Source organism: Centruroides sculpturatus, unplaced genomic scaffold (genome assembly GCF_000671375.1).
Source record: "Centruroides sculpturatus isolate CEXI.00-Female unplaced genomic scaffold, Cexi_2.0 scaffold2413, whole genome shotgun sequence".
NCBI classification, from domain to species: Eukaryota; Metazoa; Arthropoda; class Arachnida; order Scorpiones; family Buthidae; genus Centruroides; species Centruroides sculpturatus.
The window spans coordinates 11,247-38,527 of record NW_019386545.1 but is presented as its reverse complement, the minus strand read 5'-3'; the positions used below and the strand labels follow the sequence as shown (position 1 = coordinate 38,527).

The window sequence follows — 27,281 nt, the reverse complement described above, 5'->3', positions numbered from 1 at the left end:
ATAATTTCTCATTTTCATCCAGCCTATTTACTTTAATCGCCCATGTTTTTTTTTTCTAGCTTCATCACTAGGAAATCGATGCAGTTTGAATTTAGGAGCTCTATTTGAGCAATTAATTACTGAACAACCCGGCATGATCTATTTTTATATGGTAGCTTTAAGAGCGATATAGATGTATCGGCAAATCTAAAAGCTACAATAATGATTTCTAACCTTAGTATAGTAAAGTAAGAACTAACTCGATGTTTAGAATCTATTTTAGATCGAAATGACCTGGTATATAAAGTTTCCAATTCTGTTATTTATCGTAATAAATAGCTGATTGACATTCGCTTGTCATAAGCAGATCGGAAGCTGGCCTCATAATGGCGTCCATAAACCACGTGATCGGCAGTATCCAATCATATTTTGACCCCCCAGTTGACCATACTCTGTTTATAGAGGGCTCTACAGTAGACCCCCCCTATAACGCGTAGATACGTTCCTCATTATACGAATTTCGAGTTGTAGGAATCCTTAAATACATGAGCCAATCGCAGCCCGACACGTGTGAAGTTTACGGACTACGGCTGTTTGAAAGGTTTTCTTCCTTAAAATTAATCGATTCTGGACTAATTCGACTTAACATTTCCAAAACACGTATAATTTTTTGGGAATAATCCGTATAAACTATGCTATAAACAAAAAATTGTAGGATTACTTACCGAGTGTGCACCGTTCGACGTCGCCATTGCTTAAGCTTGTTTTCGTCGCCGAGTAGCGCACCAAACGGTGGTTGCGATTTCTGATAAGTTATTTTTCTGCGAAAAATTCGTTAACTTTGGAAACATCAATAATAAAAATGATTTTTATGGCCGTTGAATAAGAAATGTTTCTTTCACAAGAAATATATAAAATTACAGTGCTGTATTAGACTTACGGTACCTAATTTACATACTGTACAAACAATAGTAAACTCAACTTACTTGCCTAAACTCTCCGTAGCGTGGCACTGGACGGCGGAAAGTAGTTCGGCTGCTCGTCCGCGATTACGAGTTGGCGATGACGTTTTACCGCGTTTTACGCGTCTCTTTTAGCGTCTTTATACGAATATTGTCGCAATTTTTTCGCCGCGTTATAGGAATCTCCGTTATATGAACCCGCGTTATAGGGGATCTACTGTACTGAAACTCGTCCATTATTTAACTAATTTTATCTATATGATTTTAATTCTTAAAATTAATCTAAATTTTAAATTCCCTATTATAATTTGTTTTTTAAATGGTTATAAAAATTTGAATAAGATATTTTTCTATTATGAAAAACATTAAGCTTTCAATAAGAAACTAGTTGTATGCTCGATAGAATGTTGATTCAATACAAATTTTGTAATTTAACTAATAATCGTTCATAATAATTTAGTGCATTCCTAATTATGCATACAAATCAATGAAAGGTAGTTAATTCAGGATTTTCAGAAATAATAAAATTTTCATTGTCACTAAATCCATATACCGAAATTCAAGTTTATTTTTTAAAATAATTCTTAGACATGTACTTAAAATACGGAGCGCCATCCAACAGGAAAAATTGAAATTATTAGATCATGTGATATATTTATTATTTTTTTTTCTGTTACACGGTACATTTATTGTTGCCAACTTGTGGGAAATTTTCGTTTTTGTGAGAATTTTTTAATTAATTGGGAAAAAAGGAAAATTAAAAAAAAAAATTTGAGCTTAATTTATTTTTTATCATCATAAATAAAAATACTAGAAATGCGGGTCGCAGTAGTAATTTTTATCTCTTTTTCTAAAGAGGCGACACCTGCGAAGAACTATACATTCTTCGCAAATGTCGCCTCAATCGGTAAATGCCATTTTGGAAATTGGAGGAAAATTATTTACATTTTTATCTTGCTTCTTTAATACTGATTTTAGGTGAAATGATTTATATCTCGGATTCTGATTCACGCACTAAATTTTAAAAATGTCATTTAAAATGAGCTCTTCAAAGAGATATTGATTTTAGACCTACAGGTGTCGCTATTAAGACTCAAAGATTTAATTTCCGTTCATTATAGGTTAGTATTTCACTGAAATACCTACTGAAATATTACGCCTGATAATAGAGGATTATAAAGTTAAAACTCAAAAGATTTAATTTTTTTTTAACAGATGTAGAAAATATAAATATGATTTTGATAATAAACCAGAATTTTCAAATATAAGTTGATTTTTTAATAATTCGCTCTACGGGCACTATGGAGCACTTTTTAGTAAAGCGATTATAGTTTCGGCCCGGCCCACAATGGAATGGCCGGCTGTGGTGAAGGTTGGAGTCCAACATATTCGGATAGACCACTCCCAAAAAGTATTGAAGTTTTTCCGATCAGTCCAGATTCGATCCCGGGATTAAATTTTAACCTTAATCGCTTGACCATCCGGCCAAATAAGTTCATTTGATTTCAATTTACCACATTCAAATACAAAGCCAAATTCAAATATAAATTGTAATAATAATATGTAAATTAAAATACTTTAAAGTACTGTAAAATTTTGTTTGAATACTTTCTGTAATCATAATAATACCAGTGACTGTATTTTAAAGATATAATTAGAAGTTGGAAAAAGATTTCGTAGAATAATGTGTGGAAAGAGGAAATTTTAGTAAAAAAAAGGCGATAATTCTCATTAAGGTTGGCAACATTGATACACTATAGATATGCACGTAACTATTATTAATCTCACAGGTCTCCCCATTACATTTGGGATATGCATGGTGGCAGCTTCTCTTTCAATTCATTTGTAGACTACCTAATGAAACTATTATGAATTCCGGCGGATCAGTTTACCCGAAAGCTATACAGTTCTTATGCTAACAAAGTCTTCGTAATATAACATGCGCATGACGCCTTTATATTCTGTCGTTATCTAATGATTGCTGATAAATTCATTTGCAATCATAACTACACAGACACTTCCGTATATACAGATTAGACGAGACTATCCCTTACTAAAAAATGCAGATAAAATTATTCATTAACTCAAAACCTATGAACTATACTACTATAATCTTTCTCAACGCCCACTAATAGACGAGTGAATATGTCGGGATCCGTCCCTTACCATCTGCCCACCCCATTGTGAGCTTGCTAAAAGAGGACCTTTTAGTTTCCATAGGGCGGAGTTAAAGAAAAGTGGACAAGTGGCTAAACACGGAGCTTCACCAACGGGGTGGCCAGGTGGAGTTTTCTGGGTTTTCTCCACGTGTAACGGGCCAGTCTCATAAAAGTCCTCCCGGGAGATAATTCCAGACAAACTGCCCGTGTTGAGTTGAATTATCTCACCAATTTAATCTGTGTATTTTAATTGAAGCGCATTTAGTGTAGATTGGTAACAGTGGGCATTATACGGGCGACAATCGAGAATAGTGTTTATCAGTACTATGTTTTTTCTCTGGCATTTATTAAGCCAAATTTAAGCTTTTGTATACAGCATCTCGCGTGTACAGCGTCTACTAACGCAGTACCAGAGAAGCGAAGAATTAAAGTTTTAGCATTGATTAGTGCCATCCACTGGCAATATTTTGAAGTAGTTTGCAAAGCTTTGCATAGAGACGATATGACGTCATTTTGCTGCAGGAAACAAACGCTAGATGTTAAGCGAAAAAATTTTAATCCAGCTTTACGTTAAATAAAATCACATTTTTAACTTTGATTAGATTATTTAAATAATTTTAATGTTTTTTAAAGTAATGCTAATTTACGAAATATTAAAAAGACAATTCTAAATATAGAGCAAATTCAAAATACAGCTTCTAATTTATGACTTTTTCCATCTCACCTCTTACAAGTCTGATGCCGTGAATTCTCAGCTTCCTTACGTTTATGGCTATGTAGATATTGGTTAATGTCACTCTTACCTCCTGACAAATTAACATCAATGTTTCATCACTTTGCAAGTTGTACAGTTTAATAAATTTGAATTATTTTCGGTCTTCAAAATACTAGTCATACACACCAGAATGGACTAGTTTATCTACAGAAATATCAATGCAAACCCAAATCAGTGACGTTAGGACGAACTGTTCAGCTTTCGAGCAATGTTCTCCCTCAGATCGCATCTCTTAGTGAAAATTTCCTCCTGTTTGAGGTCGCCTAAAATAATTATACAGAATCTAAAACATAAATTTTGTGTGTTTTGAACATTCTGATCATTTATACCAAACAGTTATGGGGTGTTATAGTAATAAAACTACGTTTTTACTTTATAAGTTGTGAAAAGGTGTAGGTATGGCGTACGGAATAAGGCGGCTTTTTTCAATTTGCTAACTCTCCACCCTATGGAGGAGAGTACCCATTATGAATTCAGCCAGGCCACAATGGGAGCATCCATGTGGTGACAGGCAGCCGTCCATAAAAAAATTCGTGAAAATTGGTCGCCCGGATCGATCCCGAGTTCACACCAACATCAAACCATTAAAACTGTTTCAAAGTTAAATAAAATGAAGACTCTTAATTGCTGTATCACAAATGCAGAACTAAAACTGTATTTTTCGGAGATGATCCATTTTGATACTTAGGGTCTGCCGAATTTATAATGGGCTTTCTAAAATGGCTCTGTTAGTCCCCACAGGGCAAAGTTTGAGTGACAATTCCAATTTACTGACTCGTTATTATTACATTAAAAAAATAATAAATAATACTTTTGTATTACACATTTGACAAATGTCACTTTTTTATAGACTTCTGTCGCTATGTTTCCCCTTGGGGTGAGAATATCGCGTCATTGCAGCGATCTCAGCAGATATGAATTTACATCTTCTGCGATAAAAATAGTAGACAGGATATTACAGATACGGATGTATTAAATAACTAAATTTCTTCTTATAATTTATCATTGGCACTTCTCATTAATAAGGATGTGTAATTTAATATTTTTCTTTAAGTACGTCATAAACAAATCTATTTTTAGTCTCCAAATTCCTAGAACGCCATCTTTATTTTTGCTGCAATTCATTTTAATGAAAATATAATTAAATCTAACTACGAATTAATATTTATTTTTCGTTGTGTAGTAAACACTATCTTAAACGGACTACTAAAAAATGTAATGATTTATAACGTATGATACAACAACAAACGAGAAACCTGTTTTGGTATCAATTGTGTGTCATCCTATAGGCAAAAGGGCAATTGCTTGGGCTCCACCAACAAGAGTCCCCAAACCAATCTTTTATAAGAAAATATTCCCCCGAAAACTATCCCTCCCGATGAATCTGAAGTCGACACTGTACCAGACCCCTAATTCAAATTCACCCGGGCCCCATGAAATTATAACGCACCACTGATTGATGGAAGTCAGCAAGGTAACAATGGCTGATCTACGAAGGGACGTGTACCTACCAGGGAGACATTCTGAAAAACTGACTCCTATTTAGGTGTTAGATATACAAAGAAAATCCCTGAAAACATGACCATTCCATTAGTCTGGCACAAACTCATAACCAACTACTACAGTTCAGTGCTTTTTATCAACTCGGTCACTAGTGTGCAGAAACTTTGTGGTGGCATACTCATGATTTTTGACGGCACATCTATGTACCAGTTTGAACAAAGATAAGCTCACTCATATGTATACGGTAATGTTGGAGATCTGCACTTTTATATGGAAGATATAACAATGTTAAACAGGGAATCAATCATCTCTTATTTTTAAATTTAAGTTGCACTCTGAATTTTCCGATAGTTTAGCTGTTTGTAATGTTGATTCAGTAAATGTCTCTTCAATCCAAAAAAATTCTTTTCGGTAGACTACCTCACAGCCAGTTGAGGTTATAATTCCTTTTATTGCTTTTACAGATGCATTTCGAGCTAGGTTAATTTGCTAGCTCCTCCTCAGTGCTACAAAATAAATTAAATTTTAACAAATTGATAAAAAACAATTCGGGTAGATGATGTTACAACAAAATTAAAACCATATTTTATAATACCTTTTAAGAGTTTCCACGAGTTTCTAATTTTTTTCCCACACTTATACGGTACTTTTAGTCCATTTACAATATTTTTACCAGCGTATGCAATTATTCAAAGGGTTTTTTATCTTGTATCATACAAAAGGTCTGCTTGCTACCTTATAAACATACAAATTATAACGTATAGTGACTTTTTACAAATGTTTAAACGAAAATTTTTTATAAAAAACTCAACAAAATTAAAAATACATACTGGTTTCTTTCTAATTAAATTACTTTAAAAACATGTATCTTGTTACATCATAAAAATGTGCTGTTTGTTACACTATTAATTATAAATTATAACATTTTAGTAATATTTTACAATAACCATTTTTAAAAAATAAATAAATAAATATACATACATACAGGTTTCTTTTCCATTAAAAGCATATTATGTTTTAAAATTTGACAGTATACGTTTGCACTACTTTTTTAAAAAAATTAGAATACAACAAAAATTTCCCTACAATGGATAATCCTTATGATGTAACTAATTGAAACTGGCTGTGAGGTAGTCTACCGAAAATAATTTTTTCGGATTGAAGAGACATTTACTGAATTAAGTTGCACTGTTAAGAGAAGTTTGCTGCACATTGGTTCAGAACCATTGTTAGAGAAGAGCCAACTCAACTCATCTGGGAAACTGAATATTTTTAGTAGTAGATGAGATATGACAATTTAAACAGATATGATTCACTACATAACCTCTAGAAACTGATTTACTACCAATTCTTTTCTGTAAAATTCCATTGGTGATTTTTAACACAGAAATGAGAAACATATGCTAGGCACATGTGAAGAAATTATAATTATTTATTAATAAATGGATCTTCTACTTTCTTTCATTTTCAATACAGAAGGGTCTTGTATTTTTGCAGATGATGACGAATGTACTGTACATTGTCATGGAATGCCTCGTACATCCAAGGTTAAGCCAGGGCTGTCCATGCCATAATATAGAGAGGCAGCCGCATCAGGTGGCACCCTTATTCTAATAGCTTTTTTATTTTAACATTTCTAGCACAAAGAAACTGATTGATTCGGGTGTATCTTAAATTCATTTATTTTAATTTATCCTATTTCAATTTGAAATACCACTAAAATAAAAATAGTATGCAACTATCATGGCAAATTTTTAGTTTTTATGCTATTAAACCTACTGTTTTTCTTTCTTATCTCTAGGCAGCAGTTGTGTAGACTGAAACTGATTCTTCTATTGAATTAGTGATGGCTTTAAAAGTCTTGTTGCTGTTATTTTTCAAAAATAAATTATAATATCCAGTTTCTGAACAATATTGAAACTACGATATTAATAATTTTATTTCAAACTTTTATTAACATGACTTTTTCATGAATAATTACATACATTTTCTATTTATGATAAAGGCAATGATTTAAGTCAAACATTTATACAAAATTTAAAAACAAAACACTGCAATTAACATATATATCTTTTCTTCTTCCTCTTAAATCAATAGTGAATAAATAGATAAAATGTCAACTTATTGACACAGTATCATATTATAAATATACAAATGATAAGTACTATTCTACATACAGAAATAGTTTAATAAACTAGAATGATCGATTTTGCTCAGTATCAAAGAGGTGAACTTATAATCGGATTAACTACGCCACAATATAAGCTGCAAATACACATTTCTCACATTGTAAAATGTTGCATAGTGGACTTTTAAGACATCAATTTAACTATACATACCCAGAATTTTAGAATATTTATTTATTTTATTCATCTTGACATGAAAAAATTTTGCAACCAAACCATTTTCAAATTTATTGTGCCACTAAAATATGTCAAGCAATTCTTAAAATGTAAATTGTATATTTTGGCAGCGAAGCCATTCTAGAATACATTCATGTAAATCTAGTGAAATAATAAAATTATACAATAGCAATGAAACACAAGAGAAATAAAAAATTTATTTTATAATTTTAATTTGTTGTATATTTAACTCAGTCTTTCTATATAATGGAATGTAACTCACTTCTTCGATAATAAACTGTTAAATATTGTTGAGTCTTACACATTTATTTTTAAATGACATTCGATTAATGAGCTTAGATAATAGATTATATGTCGTAAAATATAAAACGGATGAATTATATATCAATTTTCAATTCACTGTCATAATCTATTGTACATACGTTCTCAGATAAATATAGGATGAAACTGTTTCATTGTTAATCTTTTACGGCAATTTGGACAACAGTGATGAGTTCGAATCGCCTCTTGTAGACAAGAATTGCAGAAAATATGACCACAGACTGTCGATACTAGATGTCTGTCGTTCTTCTGAATCTAATTACCAAACAGAAAATAAATTTAAAATTGTATAAATAACAGAAAACAGGCAGCAAAAGTACCAAAAAATTTCAAAATTGTACAATGAAATATATTTTCTAATATGTTTCATTTAAGATATTGAAACAACAAAAATAGCAGAACAAGCCTTTACTGCCAAGAAATTCCATAAACTGAAAGAGGTTTTTAAAATTCTGTTCTTGTTCAACATTCTTTTCTTCACTTTAAAGAAAATTTATTGATAACTTTATAGATTGATTATGTCAAATTTTCATAAACTATCTAACACAATTCAACATATTAATTATTATATACATTTTTCCCACAAAATGATAATTACACGTATAATAAAAAGTTTTTATATCCAAGTATAAGAGTAAGCTATTACAAATGGGAGAAAATCTGCACTATATTCCACAAATAAATAAAAAAATCATTGTTGTTAAGATAATTTTACAGTATTGAAAGAATTTTTTTTAATTTTAGTTTTTTATGTTTAATAATGGTTACTATTAATAAATAGGTATCATTGAATAGTTATTGTATCATTATATTTACATTGACATAACAGTGGAATGCCAAAATAACCTGGCACATATAACAGTATGCTCTTATATGCAAGATATGCTCTTATAAGTGAAGCAGGACATGTGTTTAAAAACTGCAAAAACAAGTTATTTTCACATGTAAGAGCATGCATGGAAATATGGTAAGTGTAACATTGTTAAGCACTACATACATATATTGAAATGGAACCAAAAAGATATATCATGTTGATTACTTAACTGTTTGATTTATCAGATTACATTGTAGAAACAAAGATTATTATTAATTAAAATTAAATAATAGATGCACTTTTCTCTACTAATATAACTGACTCAGCTCTTCCAATTTTACAAATAATTTACAAATTTACTTACACTTGATATATCATCAAAGCATATTGGGCAAATTATCTTTTTCAATGCAGGATCTTCTACAGTATTTTTCATTTTTTCACTATAAAATATTAATAATAGAATCAATTACCTGTATGATAAAATGTATTTATTAGTTAATTAAAAAAATTACATAATTAATTAAAGATCTACACTTCTTGTTTATAACAAATTATAGAATTATAGACAAATAAGTTGGGGAGAAATTTTTGACATATTGTTTTAGATAATTCAATAATCACATTTAAGTACCTTTCTGTTTGCTGCTTTCATTTTTAAGAATTTTAGGCTTCAGATTCAACTGATAATTTGTTTAACGTAATTGAGCACTCAAAAATTTCAAGATGTTTTGGTAAATTTTGAAAAACACTGAGTTAAAAACAAATTTTAAATCTATTAACAACTAATATATTTAGATTTTGTCATCATACACCAAATTTTCTGTTTGGAATTTCAAGAATGTACAATGTTTTCAAATCTAACAAATTTTACTTGATATTTAATGAAGCAAAAAAATCTTTGCAACTTGTTTCAGGTGTCTTATAAGAAAGTGATGAAAAATAATCAAATCCAATTATTTAAATTTGAACTAATTTAAATGATTAAATAGTTTAAATCTTCTAAAATTTCCTTCAAAATTTGTTAACAGTAATTTAAATACAAAACTAAAATACAATTAATTTGAATTTTTTTGTTTTTAGCATCTACTGTATTTGGATTTTTGACACATTGTTTTAGAAGCTTCTCATATTCCAAAAATAAAACTTAAAATGAAAGTATAATATTATCAAATCTGATTTATAGAATGTACCGGTACTGTACATGTTTCCAGGATTCTCTAAAATACACATTCTGTATACTCTTGGGATGTGAATGAAATTGTCATACGTTTTTTAATTTTAGGGGCATTTGTATCTTGATATGGCAGAGCTGTTTGCCTGTTTTTACAATGTCTAAGCAAGAATTGTACCCAATTTTATCTTTAGTTTAAAAAGTTAAAGTAATCAAGGAATGAAAAAGAAAATTATGACAATGCCAAAGAATTTTGAATATTGTCAAACACTATAAACTTGTAGCAAACTAGTTTTAATCTTCAAAAATGACTAAAGGTTTTAATGTTGATAAAAATTTTGGTTTGGCACAGCCCTAACCTTACTGCTATCAATCTGGTCGAATATTTATCAGTTATGCCCAACAATATATTTACACTAAAAGTAAGACACAAGTCTTGATCTAGTACATTGGGCACAACTGATAAATATTTGACAGGCCTGTAAATGGCTTGGTAGTGTGGACTAGGCCTTAACGGTAAGTGTCAATAGCAAGACAGTTGACCACCTGCAAGAAAAAAAATAACAAAACACCATCTCCCAGACAATCAACAGAAAGTACAGAAATGTAACCAGAAATGTAACCTGTATGATAAAATGTATTTATTAGTTAATTAAAAAAATTACATAATTAATTAAAGATCTAACCAGAAATGTAAAAACTGACAGATGAAAATATATAATCTTAATTTTTTTTCTATTTGATCTCAATTGCATTTGCATATTAGTGTGTGTGCGCTAAGCTATAACAGCACACACCATCAAAAATACATGGTATATAACCCTGTAAGCCAGGAATTATTTTTTCAACTCTGATAAGTACCGAACACAGAGCCAATGACCATCTAAAAAGTTCAGTTTCTGATAAAACTCATTTCCAAATGAACATGTTAATTCAATGAAATTAGATGTCTCAAACAATTCCCTTGCATTACACACGAACATTTGCACACCCACTGCATCAATTAATTATTTTGGATAAAAGAATGTAACATTAACAGAGTGGCAATTTTTATGAATATTCCATGAAATTCTCTCTATTCTCCAAATCCATAAAAATTCCACATTTTCCATGATTGCTGTGATTTCCACCAAACTTTTTCATTGAGTTTAATATTTTTCTCAAAAGCTGTATCTAGCTATCATCTGTATCTATCTGTTTGATCTAGCATTACGCTCTCTCATTGGGCTGCAATTTTAAAAAATTGTCACCTATAAATTTCCACTTTCAACTGTCCGTCCATCTGCCTTTCCTTAATCTTGAGAACAGAGTTAGATGAAAGACGAAACCAGATATGAAACACAGAGGCAGGAGAGCCTGATTAATTATATACAAGCTTCCAATGTAAACTGAAAGACATGTTATTCTTTCATCTATTTTTGTTATGTACTATACTATCACTAACTTAATTCCAAATTTAAATATTTTACTGTCTATTACCAAATAATAACAAAATTATATAATCCACAACAAGGTACAAACTAAAAGCAATGAATTTAATCTTCCTACTGTACAAAACATCTATATAATAAATTATTTTATGTAATTTTTAATAAATACAGCTAAGATAATTTTCCAGAATATTAATTTAAAATACAATTTAATTATTTAAATGTTTTAAGTGAATATATACAAATCTTTACTTACTCCCAATTTTTAACACAAGAATCGTATATAGGAAAAACATCTTTAGACATGTTTGATTGATTATCTTCTCTATCGACATCTATATGCTGTGTTGTAACTCTGTAACAATGATCGTGCTGATGAGCTCTTTTAGCTCTTCTTTCTAGTAACCTTGCAACTGTATCTACTGAATGTGAAGACTGACCTAGACACTGAATAAAACTCAGATTTTTAATTAAATTTGAAAATTTAGTTTATTACTAAATGTAATAAAAAAACAAAGCATCATTAGCTTATTTAAACAATTAAAACTTATAAATAAAAAAACTTTTTAATAATGTAATACAGGCATTACCTGAGGTTATGTACAATACATAATGTGTTCCATCAAATAGTAGTTGTATTGTGAATTGTCATTTCCCATACATTTTATTTTTATTATTTACAGAAAATTTCACCTCACGGAAAGTTTTTAGCAATGACCAATGTAGCTTCATGCCCAAGCATTCCATAGAGGATGTTTGTTAAATTGTGTGATATTCTACAGCAAGGAAGGAAAAAGAGATTGATGTCTCTATTAATATTTCTAGACATCAAAGTCACATTTGATACCAAATGTGTGGCGGCCCTCAATTTGAAAACTTAGAGATACCAGAGTACCAGAAAATATTTTCTCTTGCTCAAGGATTTGCTTCAAAGACAGAACAGATGAGCTTAAAGTGGAATTTGTTTAAAAAACCTGCTCCCTATATAAAGGCTGTCCTCAGTATCCAGATCCCCACTCTAGAATATTATTAGAAATGACTTGCTAATTAAATTATAATCAGATTGTTTCTGTTCATTGGTTATAAAATCAGCTATCTCATTAAAAAATAATTAATTATTAATGATTTGCCAATTTTCTTAAAACTAGACATTTTTGGTCTTTGTCCAGATATACAATGCAAAAACTGGACAGGTGGCAACACTTGGAATAGACAAAGCATTGTATCGGTGAGGACAGCTAAGTCGGATCATGGTAGGGGTCGAAACATATGACAGTTGTATCTGTGGTTTGTTTTATTGTGAGATGGTCGGTAACCTGTTGCATGCCTGTATACTATTCTCTCTTGATTTTAAAGGCCATATTATGGTGCATTGACAAAAAGGTCAGACCAAACTCATTTTACCTTTTGTATTATTATATCCTCTATCAGTCACTCCTAATGTTTTATATCTCGCTTGAATAGACATGGCATAACCTAGACATATGCTACTGTTGAACACATTTAGGTGACAATTAATAGCAATGAATTTAATGCAACATGAATGAATCAAGAGTGACATCTGTTCATTGAAAATTCAAGACTGAGTTTAATTGAGTAAAATTGTTGCATTGAGACAAATTAATGTGACATTTAAAAAGATATACCTGATAAAATTCTAATTATAAAGCACTCTCTTCAGTCATCAATTCCTTAACATATCTCTTCTTATAACATCTCTCATACACAGTTTTAAGCTCCATACAGATAGCTTTATAAAGTTACCACTATCCTTCTAACAATGTTTTTTTTTTACACAGAAGATTTTTAAATCCAAATTTAGGTTTTCAAAGATTCCCAGAAGATCAAAGTTTTTAAAGCTATATAATAAATTGAAGTTTCATTATATAGCTTTAAAAACTTTGATCTTCTGGGAATCTTTGAAAACCTAAATTTGGATTTAAAAGTTTTAATTTTGATCATAAAAACATTAAATTAATTATGAAACTATTCATAATTAATTTAATGTTTTTATGATCAAAATTAAACTTAAACCTTAAAAAAACTTTCTAAAATCCCAAAAAATTAATAATATATACACAATAATGGAATCAGAATTACACACAACTGAAATTAAAAATCTAAACACTAAGTTTAGTGTAGCATTATGTGTAATAAATTGTATTGTTTTGGTTCTTAGTTTCTTCTCTGTACAACATATCACCATTGCAAATTGCAATCAGTTTAGATATGCCACTTTGAATATCTATTAAATTATCTTGGGTATGTGTGAGGTTCCAGCTGCAATCCGAAATTTGTATTAAATGTGTAAAATTTTAAAATTTCTAAAGCTTTTTAATATATTTATGCTTTAAATTCCTTTCTACCGAACCAGCTAACGTAAGCACTCTGCTATTGACTGCCTTTAACAGTGTCTGGTCCTCATTGTAAATCTCATCTTCTAATTTTATAATCAGCCATCAGAAGTACAAGATGAAATTATTCGTTGGTAAACACTCTTATAAAATTAGAAGATGAGATTTACAATGAGGACCAGACACTGTTACAGGCAGTCAATAGCAGAGTGCTTACGTTAGCTGGTTAATTTCTAAAGAAAAAAGGAAAACTAAAACAAAATTTATGTAAGAGAAATGTTCTGTTATAAAAACAAATGCAGTAGTAAACAAGTGTGTCTCGGATGCAACTCCTACACGTGTTAAGAAACATAATGGAGTCGAACTGGAGAGAGAGAACTTTGACAATGGTGCTCATAAACAATAGATCAAAGTAAAGTAAAATGGGTGAAAGGAATTGGCAGCCAGAGGACATTGTGTTAGATTGTTAGAATTCTAAGGTGTCAGGAGAAAGAAAATATCGAGTTAAATATGAGCACAGGTTTCACAGTTCCATCAACATCTTCCAGTTAGAGTCGAAAGATGGTGTTGGGTAGACTCTCCAAAGTGACCTTTCTTACAACCTGAACCAATCTTGGTTTTCACCTGGAGACAGGGGAGAGACCAATTGGAAAGCAAGACAAGGGAAGTTGGACCAATCTGAAAGGGAGATTGGAAGAGAAAAAAACTATAAAAACCCCAACTTTCAACGTCAGACATGAAGCTACCTAGACCTTGTGTCACTGTGTTTGTCTAAGCAAAATCAAAACTGCTAAGTTTCCCCTCCTGCTTCATCATCCTCTCCAACAGTCAACTTGGAAGTTGAGCAAACCGCCTGCCCAACATCACTATGATACTTCCTCAGTGCTGTCATCGTCTATCTTCACCATCCCCCAGAAAAGATCCTTAAACTAGACGGCATCTGCTTGGACTACCTAAGGACTATTTAAACCATCACCCAATGTAATCTTTCTGTAAATTCTGTAACTATCTTTTTGTTTTAATAAATGGGTTGATTGTAAAGGCATATGTCATCTCTGTCTTCATGACCAGCATCCACATATGGAAAAGACCTTACACCATTCCTGACATGGAGTTAATAGATTCCCCTAAAAGTTGGCAACCACACATATGTATAATAAAGGTTGTAATTTCCAGGCTACTATTGTAGATCAAGAGTCACAAGATTTTGCTGTGATAGTTGCTAATGTATGCACAGAGAACCCCATAAAGCACTTGATCCAGTTTGTGAATGATACAAGCTCTGGAGAATTTATAATGGTCTGGAGTACATTTTGTTGGTGTGGTTTAAGTCCACTGTTCAGAAAAAAGTCACAGAACTACATTATAGTGCTGGATGACCCACATATTTCTTTCAATCTACTATTTTCACCCTGATGGCTCTGCAGTACTATTTCAGGATAATATTGCTCATAATGTAATGAATTGGTTTGAGAATGCAATGTTGACTTCATACTTCTCATTTGACCTCCAGAGACAGCAAATAGAACAGTTCCACTTTGAATGGGTAATTCAACATGATGATGTACAGTACTAATGAATTTGACTCATTGAATCTATGCCATGATAGATCTGGGCTATAATCAAAGCCAAAGGTAGTCCAATTAAATATAAGTGTAAAGTCCAATTTCTCTGCAATGATACTGTATAATAAATTTTGGAAATAACAGATCAAATCTGCATGTTACAAGACAGCTACTGGAAGAATCCTAGAATTGTGGAAAAATCAACATTATCAAACTATTGCTTCTCCTTTGTTAATCTGTTATATTGAGGATCAAGAGTGTTAATTAATCTTCATATACACAGGGGTTGCTCTGAAAAATTTAAAAATATCGCCACCATTTTACCAGTTTTTAAATTTTTTTGCCACTTCAAATTATTTATCCCCAACAGTTTTACTTTCAAATTAATGCAGGTGCTGATAGCCTTATCAATTTGTCCTCTGGAAAGCAAAAGTAACATGTTAAGCTGTCACTTACAAGGAGAGGTCCAGATGTTCAGGTCTCCAATTCAAACAAAACTTGGTAAGCACAGCCTTAAACACAAGCAGTTTCTTGTCCAAATAATAGGACTCATTTTTCAAGCATTTCCAAAAATTTTACCTATGAAAGTTTCATGTCTCTTGCAGCTATAGCAGAGTGGATAAAACACTAGGCACTGGAGTTAGACGATATAGGTTTGAACCTTCAGCGGTTTAGTTTAGTTTTTTTTATGTGTAACAATATTGGTTTTATTATTTTACTGCATCATTAGCATTATTATCACTACTCTTATTCCTGTTATTTAAGCTTATAAACAAGAGATTAAAAATTATGATGTCATTTTCCATTTAATGAAAACAAGCCTCTGTAGATTTAACTCTTATGTTGTTAAATAAAATTTTCATCATGTTTACGATCAGATATTGTAGTGTAGTGACATAATATTAATGTTTAAAAAATAAAATGCTACTATGCTACCCTATTTTCATTGGGCTGCAATTTGAAAAAATTGTAAAGCTATAAATTCCCACTGCCATCCATCCGTCTGTCCACCTTTTCTTAATCTTGAGAATGAAGTTAGATAGATAAAATACAAGACCAGATGTGGAAACCTTAGGGGCATGAGGCCCTGATTAATGATATAGGGACTTCCAATCCAAACCAGAAATTACATTATTTCAATTAAAATCATTTCTCCTGAAAGCAGTTAATAGATGACCAGCATGACTCAATTGTTAAAGGGAAAGTACAATGTACAGAGGCAAGCCACTACTAATTTGAGGTGGAGAGCATATATTTTAAATTAAATAAATTAATAATATGATTAAAAATTGCAGCCTGGCATTGTGACATCATCACAATGTAAATAATTTCTCGTATCACTTGTCTTTTTGTTTATGTGCAGTAATGTCCTAAGCTTATTCGCTTGTGAGAACATAGTATGTAAAATATGTGAAAATAAATGTGAAGAAATAAAAGTCTTATTTAACAACGTTAAAGAGTTACAGAGGCTTGTTTTCATTAAACAGGAAATGACGTCACAATTTTTAATCTCTTGTTTTATAAGCTTTAAATGACAGGAATAAGAATAGTAATAATAATGCTAATGATGCAGTAAAATAATAAAACAATAATGTTACACATGAAGAAACTAGCATCTTATCCACTCACCTATAGCTGCAAGATATGTGAAACTTTCAAAGATTTATTAACTAAACACTAAATTTTCAGAGGCCAAATTTTTGGAAATGATTGAGAAGTAGATCCTATTACTTGGACTAGAAGCTGTTTGTGTTTAAGGCTATGTGTCTCAACCTGAATGTCTGGCCCTCCCCTTATTAGCAATAAGAATCATTTTTGAATAATTTTTAAATGAATAATTCTGAATAACACATTTGATCACAATATTTAACACGTTCACGACTTTACGAGGCATATGTGACTCGTATGGACATGTCTAGTTGGGGCTACAGACATAGTTGCTTGTTTTTCCGTGGGGTGGCGCATGTGTTTTGATGGCATAATTCTACAGACATCATGCTTGATATGTCGATGCTATTTTATTGGGTGCAATGGGATATATTAATTTGGTGGTACAAGCATGGGTGACTCATGCCGTCCTTTATTGGAATAGACTACGAGTCACCCATGACTTGTAACGCCCGGCAGCTGCCTAGATGTTTATCTACTGATGCCGTGAACGTGTTAAACAGTGTTTCACAGGTTCTATCATTTTTGTTTTAGTCTACTGAAAAAGAGATCAAAGTGAAAAAAGTCATCCCAAAAAATTACCCAACTTTTCTCAGTCAATTAAAAATCCCCAATCTGGAAACACTGGGCGACATTGCAAAAAACTGCTTTTGGTTCTCAATGTCACTTCTTACTCTTCTGCCCAAGCTTGCCACGTAATGTCATGAAATCGCTAGGGAAGCATATACTTTTTGTTTAAGATGGATTGATCTTAAACAAAGACTGATCCGATTGATCTTACAGATTGGATCAGTCTTTGTCACGTGATACAGATGCTTCAGTCACTTCTGTCTTGTATGCTTTCTGCCAACTAAAACAGTTGTCAGAAAGTATACAAGTAGGATTGAATTATATTTACTCTGTGAATGAAATCGTTCACATAACAGCAAAATGAGAGAGTGCACACCATGCATTCTTGCCGTACAATCAAGCAAAATTCTCTCTACTTATTTTTTCATCTCAGGTTATTGGATATTTTAATAATTCTATGAATGTACGTCTCTTTAATCCGAATGACTATTAAGTTCGGTAGATTATCATTACAGCTTTCAGGTCAGACACTTCTTTTATTGTTTTCTCATATGAGAAAACACTTCAAAAGAAGCATCTAACCTGAAAGCTGTAATGATAATCTACCGAACTTAATAGTCATTCAGATTAAAGAGACATACATTCATAAAACATAATAACAGCTACCATAAGTGATATTTAAAAGTATTTTAATAATGATGTTTTTTACTTACCATTTATAAGTTTTAAGTACAGTACATTTCATCATCGATAGTTAAACATTTTTCTTTGCCGTCAACTATAAGCTTGACTTTAACCATGGTGGTCACCATATTTAATCTTTTTATCTGATCCAAACAATTCTACCATCCACTCAGATTAGTTTGATCATGATCCAGTTAATCCTAAATGGCACTGCTATATGCGAATAGAGATCGATCAGATTGCTATAGTTTGTTTGTATACACGATTTAAATGACAAGAGTAATCTTAGATTAGTTTGATTCAAAAAGTATATGCTTTCTAGGTGTATAGTCTCCCACAGGTCTCCCATTGTAAGGTACGTCAACATTTTGCTGTTTTCCCAAAGTGTGATTTGTGATTCAATTTCATGCTGAAACAGGCTGACTAGAATTTTTGAATTTGGGCAAATATAGTGTGGTAAAATTGGCACATTTGACTTATGGAAAATATCATTTACCATAGACAATATTGTTGAGTGAATTTTGTCAATTCAAGATACAATAATGTTTGAGTTTTGATTCACGTACATTCAAGAGAGTCAATCTAATGTTATCACCTAGCTTACAATTAACTAAAAGTACACTACAAAATGCAATAAACTGTGTTAAGGATTTATCAAATCATAAAAAAAATACAATAGTTTTTACTCATCATTAAATATTTGTAAAGCATTACAATTTTATCAAATGAGAAAAGTTAAAATGACATTTTCAATGATGGAACATGTTTTCAATAGCAACTGCATTCAAATTCACATTATTCTTAGAACAATCATTAACTTCTAACAGTTCATGTGGTGTTACAGATGTATAAACATAAATAATTTTGAAATTAATTTGCCTAAGACAAAAATGAGAAAAGCTTTTTCTGCAGAGAGAGAGAGAGAGAGGGGGGGGGCCATTTGAAGTTATTATTTATTCATCACATTTAATCAATTAGAAGAAATACTTTCCATTGAATCAAATTTCCAGCAATTATTCATTACTATAATTCATAAAAATTAAATACAAATCAGCAATAATTTACCACAACTGAAGTATCGTGAGGTGATGCCGATGTTAAATCCACAATCTCGGAATCATCTTGTTCGTTTGTTAAATCAATACAAGATGGAATATCTAGAAATCAGACATTCAGTTAAAAACAATTGATAAATATAATAAATAATTTCAATCTAATGTTATATCAAATTTATTATAAATATATTTGGCCTCATTAAACTTTTTTAAAAATTTAATCTAATCATCTAAAATCTGCTTACAAATTAAATTAAATTTGCCTATTATACACATAACTAATCTGTAATCGTCTAGACAGTAATTGAATGAAATAATAAATAATACCACAACCTATAAGTAGAAAAAAACACAAGGATTAGATTTGAAACTACAGGATTGGCCAATAAGTCCATGCACCTTTTAATATTAAATGAAAAACATGTTTTTTCAGAGAAAATAATAACTTTATTCAATAATGTATAAGTCATTTTGATCTACAATCTTTACATTGTAATGTGGTTACAAGACTACAATCTTTAATCATCATTTTACACAATACAGTATATATAATTTGATCATGCAAAGGGAAGACAATGAAGTTAGCAAAAGCATGAAAGGAAAATGTGTGAAATTGAGTATAACATCCTGAAATTTGTCTTCCATCATGACAGCACCAGACTTCACTCATCTTTGTAAACACAACAAATATAGTTGGAACTAGGCTGGAAAGTCTTACCAAATCTTCCATATTTGTCAGATATTGTTTTCTCTGATTACCACTTGTTTTGCTCTCTACAATTTCTTAAATGAACAGTGTTTTGTTTCTGAGAAAGGCATCAGATGGCACTTGGAATAGTTTTTCATAATGAAAGACAGGAAGCTCTATAAGCAAGGAAGTCAGTGCTGCTCAGATGATGACATTGATATTGAGCCGAAGATGATGGTCAACACTGATAGTTATTGATGGTAGAAGTTCAGTTTAGAGATGAGACATGTTGCCTAGGAGTTGGATCAACCTGTCAACTCTACTTGTGAGTGACTTCAAAATGACTCATAAGTGACTGAACATCAACTTTTAAACAACTGACATTGCTGCAAAAGGAAGCTCATTTTGTAAATGTTGTTCTGCAGATGAGCAAGGATTGAATTCTTGTTGAATCCTGTAAACATCAGATGATGCTTTCAAGTTCAGTCCTGAAAGATATTTACACCAATCTGTTCAATAAATGTGGTGTAAACAAATATTAGGCACAGAAAAATACTAGTAAAATATCCAACCCAACACAAACAAGATCTAAAACAAAATGAGCCCTTTTTCTGTATATCACATTGCTTTTGGTCCCATAGTCATCCTGTTGACATGTAGTAATGTGAACAACACACCCCAACTTCACCTCAATTTTTATTCAGTCTTCAGAACATCATGTGTCCAAACAAATACAAATTTACAAAATACAGTGGGTGATCGGTAATCCGTTCCAAGACTTTGTTCACTATCCAAATTGTTCATTAACCGATTATCGATTTACCATATGTTTTAGTGGGAATTTAATTAATTCATTCTGGAGACCCTCAAAAATAAAAAATATATACTTTCTTAGTACATTTATTTACATGTAATAATAAAAATACATACATACACAGTCTTGCATTTTTTTAGTCATGTTTTTTCTGTTTGAAAGGAGTAAAGAATCTGTCTAATGTCGATTGCTTTTCTCTCTCCTTCAAGATTTTTTGAAGTAATTAATAGCATTACAATTGTAGAAATCCCCAAGCCTCAACCTGGTTTGGATGCTATTCTAAGACCGTTGTTCTGACATCCTCACACTTCTTCAAAGGATCTTTAATAACAGATATCGGCATTAATCCTCTTTTTCAGAAGAAAACATATCTCGCTGATTTTCTCGGTGTTCTTCATTCAAGAGTTCTTGGCATTCTTCTGTCGTCAGATCCGTTTCAGGTTCCATTATGAACTCTTCGATGTTCTTTATTTCTCAGATGTGGTTTTTGTTACTCCTTTAAGCTGCTTGAGTCTTCTTGATTATACAGCATTTTTCTTAAATAAGATTAAACTGTGGCCTACTGTAGACCTGTTCATGCCATACTGCCCAGCAACATTAGGCATCTTCTGCCCACTCTCTACCTTTGCTATTATACTCTCACCTTTCGAAAAGAAAAACAGACGCAAAACTTAACGAGTGCCTACCCGACAGTCTCGCGAATACATAAAAGAATTGTTTTGTCATAAAAATAAAAGGTTGGAATTACAAGGAAGAGTTTCAAAGTTCGGAGGAATACTATCCGATTGGTATACACCGGATTGAGCGTCGATGTCGACGTCTCCCACACTCCGAAAAGTTTTGAATTGTTGCCCGAAGACAAGGGAAGACCAATCGGTATTCATTATTTTACGTCGCTTCTTCTTGTGTTTGTTCTGTGCAGTGTTCGTTGTCCGAACATAAAAATCTTTCGTGAAAGTGTTCATTAACCGATCACCCACTGTACTAGCATGTTAGATTATTTATCAAACAATTCTGGATAATCAGCTACTTTTAGAGGGTGTAGAGAACATTCCACATTATCAGATACCAAATTAATGAAATTTTTACTGTATATATTTTCTCATTTGTTAGCTTTGGATGGAAGAGATATGAATACATTAAATATATATATATATAATTTATTGATGAGTGATATATTCAAGGTTATTTATCCAAATGACTGTCTTTAATATAGTCAATTAGATACCAGTATTCTCCATATCAATTCAATCTTTGTATTCTTTAAATTCAATTAACTTCCACATCTCCTAGAGCTATATATTCTGAAATTTATACCAATAGTAGGTGGATAAGTTGCATTCTAATGATAGGACTAAATCAACTCAGTTGCCTTTTATGGGCAAGATTTATTAGATTGTGCTGTAATAACATGATTCTGCTCAGATTATGTCATTTATTTATTTTCCATTTGGATGCATTAAAAAGTAAGTAAAAAAATAATAGGTGTTAAATTACAGATTACATTGCAAAAAGTTTGAAAACAAATAAGGAAACAAATTGTAGCCCAATTATTCTTGCCAAAACATATGTATAAATAAATCACAGTATTATTTTCAGACCATATTATCACAAATTAAAACATAATAATTAGTATGTTTGTAATAAATCTAAATTAATATACTGTACTTGGAAACAAAGATCTGACCAAGATCCAGGCAGCATACCTGGTAATATGGAACTCATAAACAGTATAGGTAAAGTATTTAGAAGTTATAAGATGATCTTTTATTCTAAAATTTATAAAATTAAATTCAAAATTCTAATTATTTATAATTATACAAGATGGTAAGAATTATTTATGCCATACTTCAATATTAATCAATTGATAATTAGCAATAATATAGTCTGATAATGATCATTTGATTTATTTCAATCAAATAAAATTATTTCTATTTTAGTTACATCATATGCAAAACTATTTAAATCTAGCAGGAAACACTTCTTGTCTCTCACAGTAGCTTTCTAAAACTATGATTAATTAAAGCTACCAACTTGGGTGTCCACAGAGGGAAGCAAACAGGACACTTGCTCCTCCTGGGTTCAAATAAAACTTTCCTGAAATTAGAATTGCAAAATTGATATATGTAACCTTACACTCTCAACCATAGGATACTTTGTCTGTCTTCTTGTATTGATGCAATATTGTATATTATAATCTATTTGTAAAAAAACAAAAGAAAAATAATTAAATAAAAATTTATTAATGTATTTATGCTCCACGCTTTGCCCCTCCAGAAAGTTTTCTGTGGACACCCATGACTACCAATATGCTCAAAATTTTTGTAACTGAAATAAAACTTTTATAAATAGAGAAGACAAAAATAAATCACATCAATACAACTAGAAGTTGTATAAATTTAATAAATATATGATATGTAATTAATGTTGAATGCTGAAAAGATTTTTGCATCAGTTTTTGTTGCATGGCCAGATGGCTGATGAATGGTTAAAGTGTTAGCCTACTGCTCTGGGGAGCCAGGACTGAAGCCTAATAGGTAAAAAACAAAAAATCTCCGTAAATTTTTCAGGGATGGACCATCCCAGATATGTTGGTCCCTGTCTCTCACCACATGGTTGATCAATTGCAGGTTTGGTCAAACACACACGGGCTCGATAAAAGGGGCCCTTTAGTGCCCACAAAGCAGAAAAAGCTACCCGAGATAATTTGGGTAATCTGTGGTCCACAAATGTGTTAGTAAAAATCTGAATTGTCAGAAGAAACATATTATGTTGAGGAATAAAAATTGTTTTTGTAATATTTATCTTTAATATATTTTTTATAATATTAAAATCATTTAAATTAAATATTTAAAAACAATGATACTGTTTAAAATATATATAAAAAATAATAATTGAATTCTACTCTAAAGCTTGCTAACTCCAGAAGAGTTGATTCTGGGAATTTTCCATTCCAAGTGTAAAAAGTTTTGAAGATTTGACATTTAAACATTCTCTTTTAAACTTAATATTTATATTTCATATAAATATTAATAAATAAATATACAAATATTTGTAGATATATATCAAAATTTTTATGATACATATCTATAAATATTTGTATAGTTTGAAAAATATTTTTTAAATCAAATTTGAGAAAATTAACTTTTCCTTGTAGGACCCACCAGAGTTAAAACTTTTTGGGCTGCAATTTGAAAAAATTGTAGACCTAAAATTCCCACTGTTGTCGGTTTGTCTGTCTTTCACTCTCAAGAATGGAGTTAGATAGATGAAAGCCAAGACCAGATATGGAAAGCTTAGGGGCAGGAGTCCCCAATTAACTGTACATGAACTTCCAATGCAAACTGGAACAAGTTATTTCAATTCAAAAATTTTCCCCTGTAAGAAATTATTGATGATGGCATGACTATTGCTAACAGAAAAAGTATTATGTACAGAGGCAAGGCACTAATTTGAGGTGGCGTGCATATATTTTAAACTAAATAAATTTTAAAAAATATGATTAAAATTGCAGCCCGGCATTGTGACGATGTCACAATAATTGCTTGTTTTTCTATTGAAGAATTTCCACTATAATGACAATAACATTTTAACATTCAGTAAAATATAAAATCATTTTTAAACACGATGTAAAAAAAAAAAAATCGATCTTTAAAATGATGATAAAATTTTTTCAAACTATGGATCTATTTCAACTTTATTTCAAATGTTCTAGATATATAAAAGACAGTAATTCTGATATTTTAATTAATTCTTGATGATTTTAAAAGCATTTAAAATGATTTAAAGCTTGCAAAATAGTTCGTAGTCCATAATTTCTTATTTATATTTTTTTATTGTATAATACATCATAGGTCTATCTTTGTTAAACAAGCACAGACTTCTAGTTGTTTTTAATATTTTCAATTTTTAAAAAAAGATTAATCAATCATAGTCATTTCTGAGTAAATTGATAATTATATCTGTTCCTTTTCTTTCTTTTTTCCTCTAATTTCTTCCTTAATTTTATATATTAAAATTACAGTGCTAAAAGAAATCAAAGAGTTACTGCACAAATATATACGGTTAGTCAAAATTATGTGAACACTATTTGAGAGAAAGCATTTACTCAAAGTTTGTGTTATACAGATTCTCAATCTGACCACCAGCACGATTAATGCACTCAAACCAATGTTCAACAGTACAATTTAATGCCAGAACACCAGAGATTGGAGAGGCCATAACAACTGTCCGATCGTAATAGAAAACAAAACAAAATTAAGATGTTTCATTAATAATGTTTAATTAAAAATTAAGATTGTTCACAAAATTTTGACTCACCCAAGATTGTTCACATAATTTTGACTCACCGAAGATTGTTCACATAATTTTGACTCACCCAAGATTGTTCACATAATTTTGACTCACCCTGTATATGACATTTGAGATGAATCATGTACATCATTAACACGCATCCAGATAAAATCACAAAGTGATGATGTATCCAGAGACTTATCACATCACTAGTTTCACTTTTATCATATATTTGCCAAAAAGAACTGATAGATTCAGAGCAAGATTAATAGAACAAGGGAAGTACAGTACACTTGATGTCACTAACTGATTTAATTAAACACAGTATCAAATAAAAGATAATTAAGAATACAATCACATACTAAAATATTATCTGTGCTCATTAAATTTCTTGCTTTTAAACCACTCAAAGATTAATTTATTCAATATGTACAGTACATGACATTACTTGGATTAATTGTCATTCTGTACACTAGATATGTGAAAAAAGACATTTAGTACATCCTCAATTCAGTTCTTTAATTTCCATATTGAAATCACATAAAAACATCAACATGTGTGAAAATGAAAATGGCTGCCAAGGAGACATTAACTAATTATGGTTGTCACTGCATGTTTTAACGAAGTTCCAAGTTTATCAATGGAAATATCCAAACTTTGTCCCAAAAGTCTAAAACTGCAACCATAGAGGGTCATTTGGTTTTTATATGTGCCTTGATCTCCAGCTTCTTTGTTTTAATATAGGATATTGTGGACCTTGAGATATTCAATTTCTGGGCCACAGCACTTATGGACATTGACAGGTACTTACAAATCAAAGCTTTTACTTTGTTTTCATTATTTTTTGTCTTTAGTGTCCATGCATATGCAGTTTGAAGACTATAACCCTCAATTCCATTCTTATTATAACATTCAATGATGCGTTAAATGCTTGACCTAACTCCTTCCAAAAAGCGATGAACCATTGCTTTTCATTCATGACATTTGTAATGTGAAATTATGCATTTTTCTAGACTATCATTTTCAGCTCTGTACATTTTCATAGAGATGGAGCTTGTGATTGCACCTCCTACATATTGCAAAACAATACTTTTTCACATGCATATGTGTTGAAACAAGAATAATGTGCAGACATTCTAAAATTCTACGACAAGATTTGATTCTCTCTCTTTACTTCGGACACATCTTATTATGCAGTGTTAAAATAAATAGTTATTGTATATGCAGGAAAATATAAAAATAAAGTTACAGAATTGCCTATTTTAAGGCATTTCTATAGTTTTCATAACTGTCACTCAATGTAACTTATTTTTCCTATATAAAAAGAATCTTTAAATTCAATTTCAAACTCATGGTGCATCCCAGAATCAAGGAAATATGATGATTTAATTAATATACTTTGATATTCTGCCATTTATACATGAATATTTATTAAATAGATTTATATATTCATTAAATGTTCACATTTATGTTTATCAAGAGCAAAAATACTTGATTTATCTGTCCAACAAGACTTCCATCTTAAAAGTATTTTTAAAAAGTGCAAAAGATATACTTACTTGTTTGTGGTGAGCATAAATCTACTGTGATAGGCTGTGAAATCATAGATGTATGCTGAATAACGGACATTCTACTTCTACGTCTACTACGTCTTGTCACCTATATTAATTTTGTTAAATGTAAAATATTTTTAAATATAATAAAACAAATAAGAAATTTAATGAAAAAATTTTATTAAAAATAATGTATTATTAGAAAAATTATACATCTTTTTAATGAAAATGTTAAAACAATTACAATTAATTATTTAAGAATTTCAACATTTTCCAATAATATATACAATATTTGCTAGCATATAAAATGCACTCCATTTATCACGAGTATTTTTTGAAAAAAAATTTTAATATATTTCTAACCTACTTTATTAAAAAATAAAATACTGTAATTTTCATACAATTGGGTATATATAAAATATATTTTACACACAAAAACAAATATTCAAGTACAAACAACAACATTGCAGCAATTATGCATTTCCTAAATAAATATTACAATGTACTGTATATTTGCTGGCATATAAGATGCATCCTCACATTCACAGTATTTTTCA

General features: G+C 30.7%; 1 protein-coding gene across 2 annotated transcripts; it reads right to left on the bottom strand.

The window, feature by feature from the left end:
* Window positions 1-7,163: 7,163 nt before the first annotated feature.
* On the bottom strand, window positions 7,164-26,839 carry LOC111615269 (E3 ubiquitin-protein ligase RNF4-like). Of its 2 annotated transcripts, none has more exons than XM_023356679.1 (5): window positions 26,731-26,839; window positions 19,387-19,478; window positions 11,737-11,927; window positions 9,241-9,319; window positions 7,164-8,317 (listed from the first exon to the last, which is right to left on the bottom strand). In XM_023356679.1, the coding sequence occupies exons 1-5, from the start codon at window positions 26,798-26,800 to the stop codon at window positions 8,168-8,170; spliced, it is 582 nt and encodes a 193-aa protein (XP_023212447.1). In that variant the 5' UTR covers window positions 26,801-26,839; the 3' UTR covers window positions 7,164-8,167. The 2 variants fall into 2 exon arrangements, with proteins under 2 accessions (XP_023212447.1, XP_023212448.1); XM_023356680.1 differs by lacking the exon at window positions 7,164-8,317 and adding an exon at window positions 8,354-8,542.
* Window positions 26,840-27,281: the final 442 nt, after the last annotated feature.

Coding starts and splice junctions, on each gene's coding strand:
- LOC111615269 (XM_023356679.1), bottom strand. CDS start 26,800: ATGTCCGTTATTCAGCATACATCTATGATTTCACAGCCTATCACAGTA. Junction 19,479..26,730: donor TTTATGCTCACCACAAACAA/GTAAGTATATCT, acceptor TCTGATTTCTAG/ATATTCCATCTTGTATTGAT. Junction 8,318..9,240: donor GCTTTGATGATATATCAAGT/GTAAGTAAATTT, acceptor TTTGGTAATTAG/ATTCAGAAGAACGACAGACA.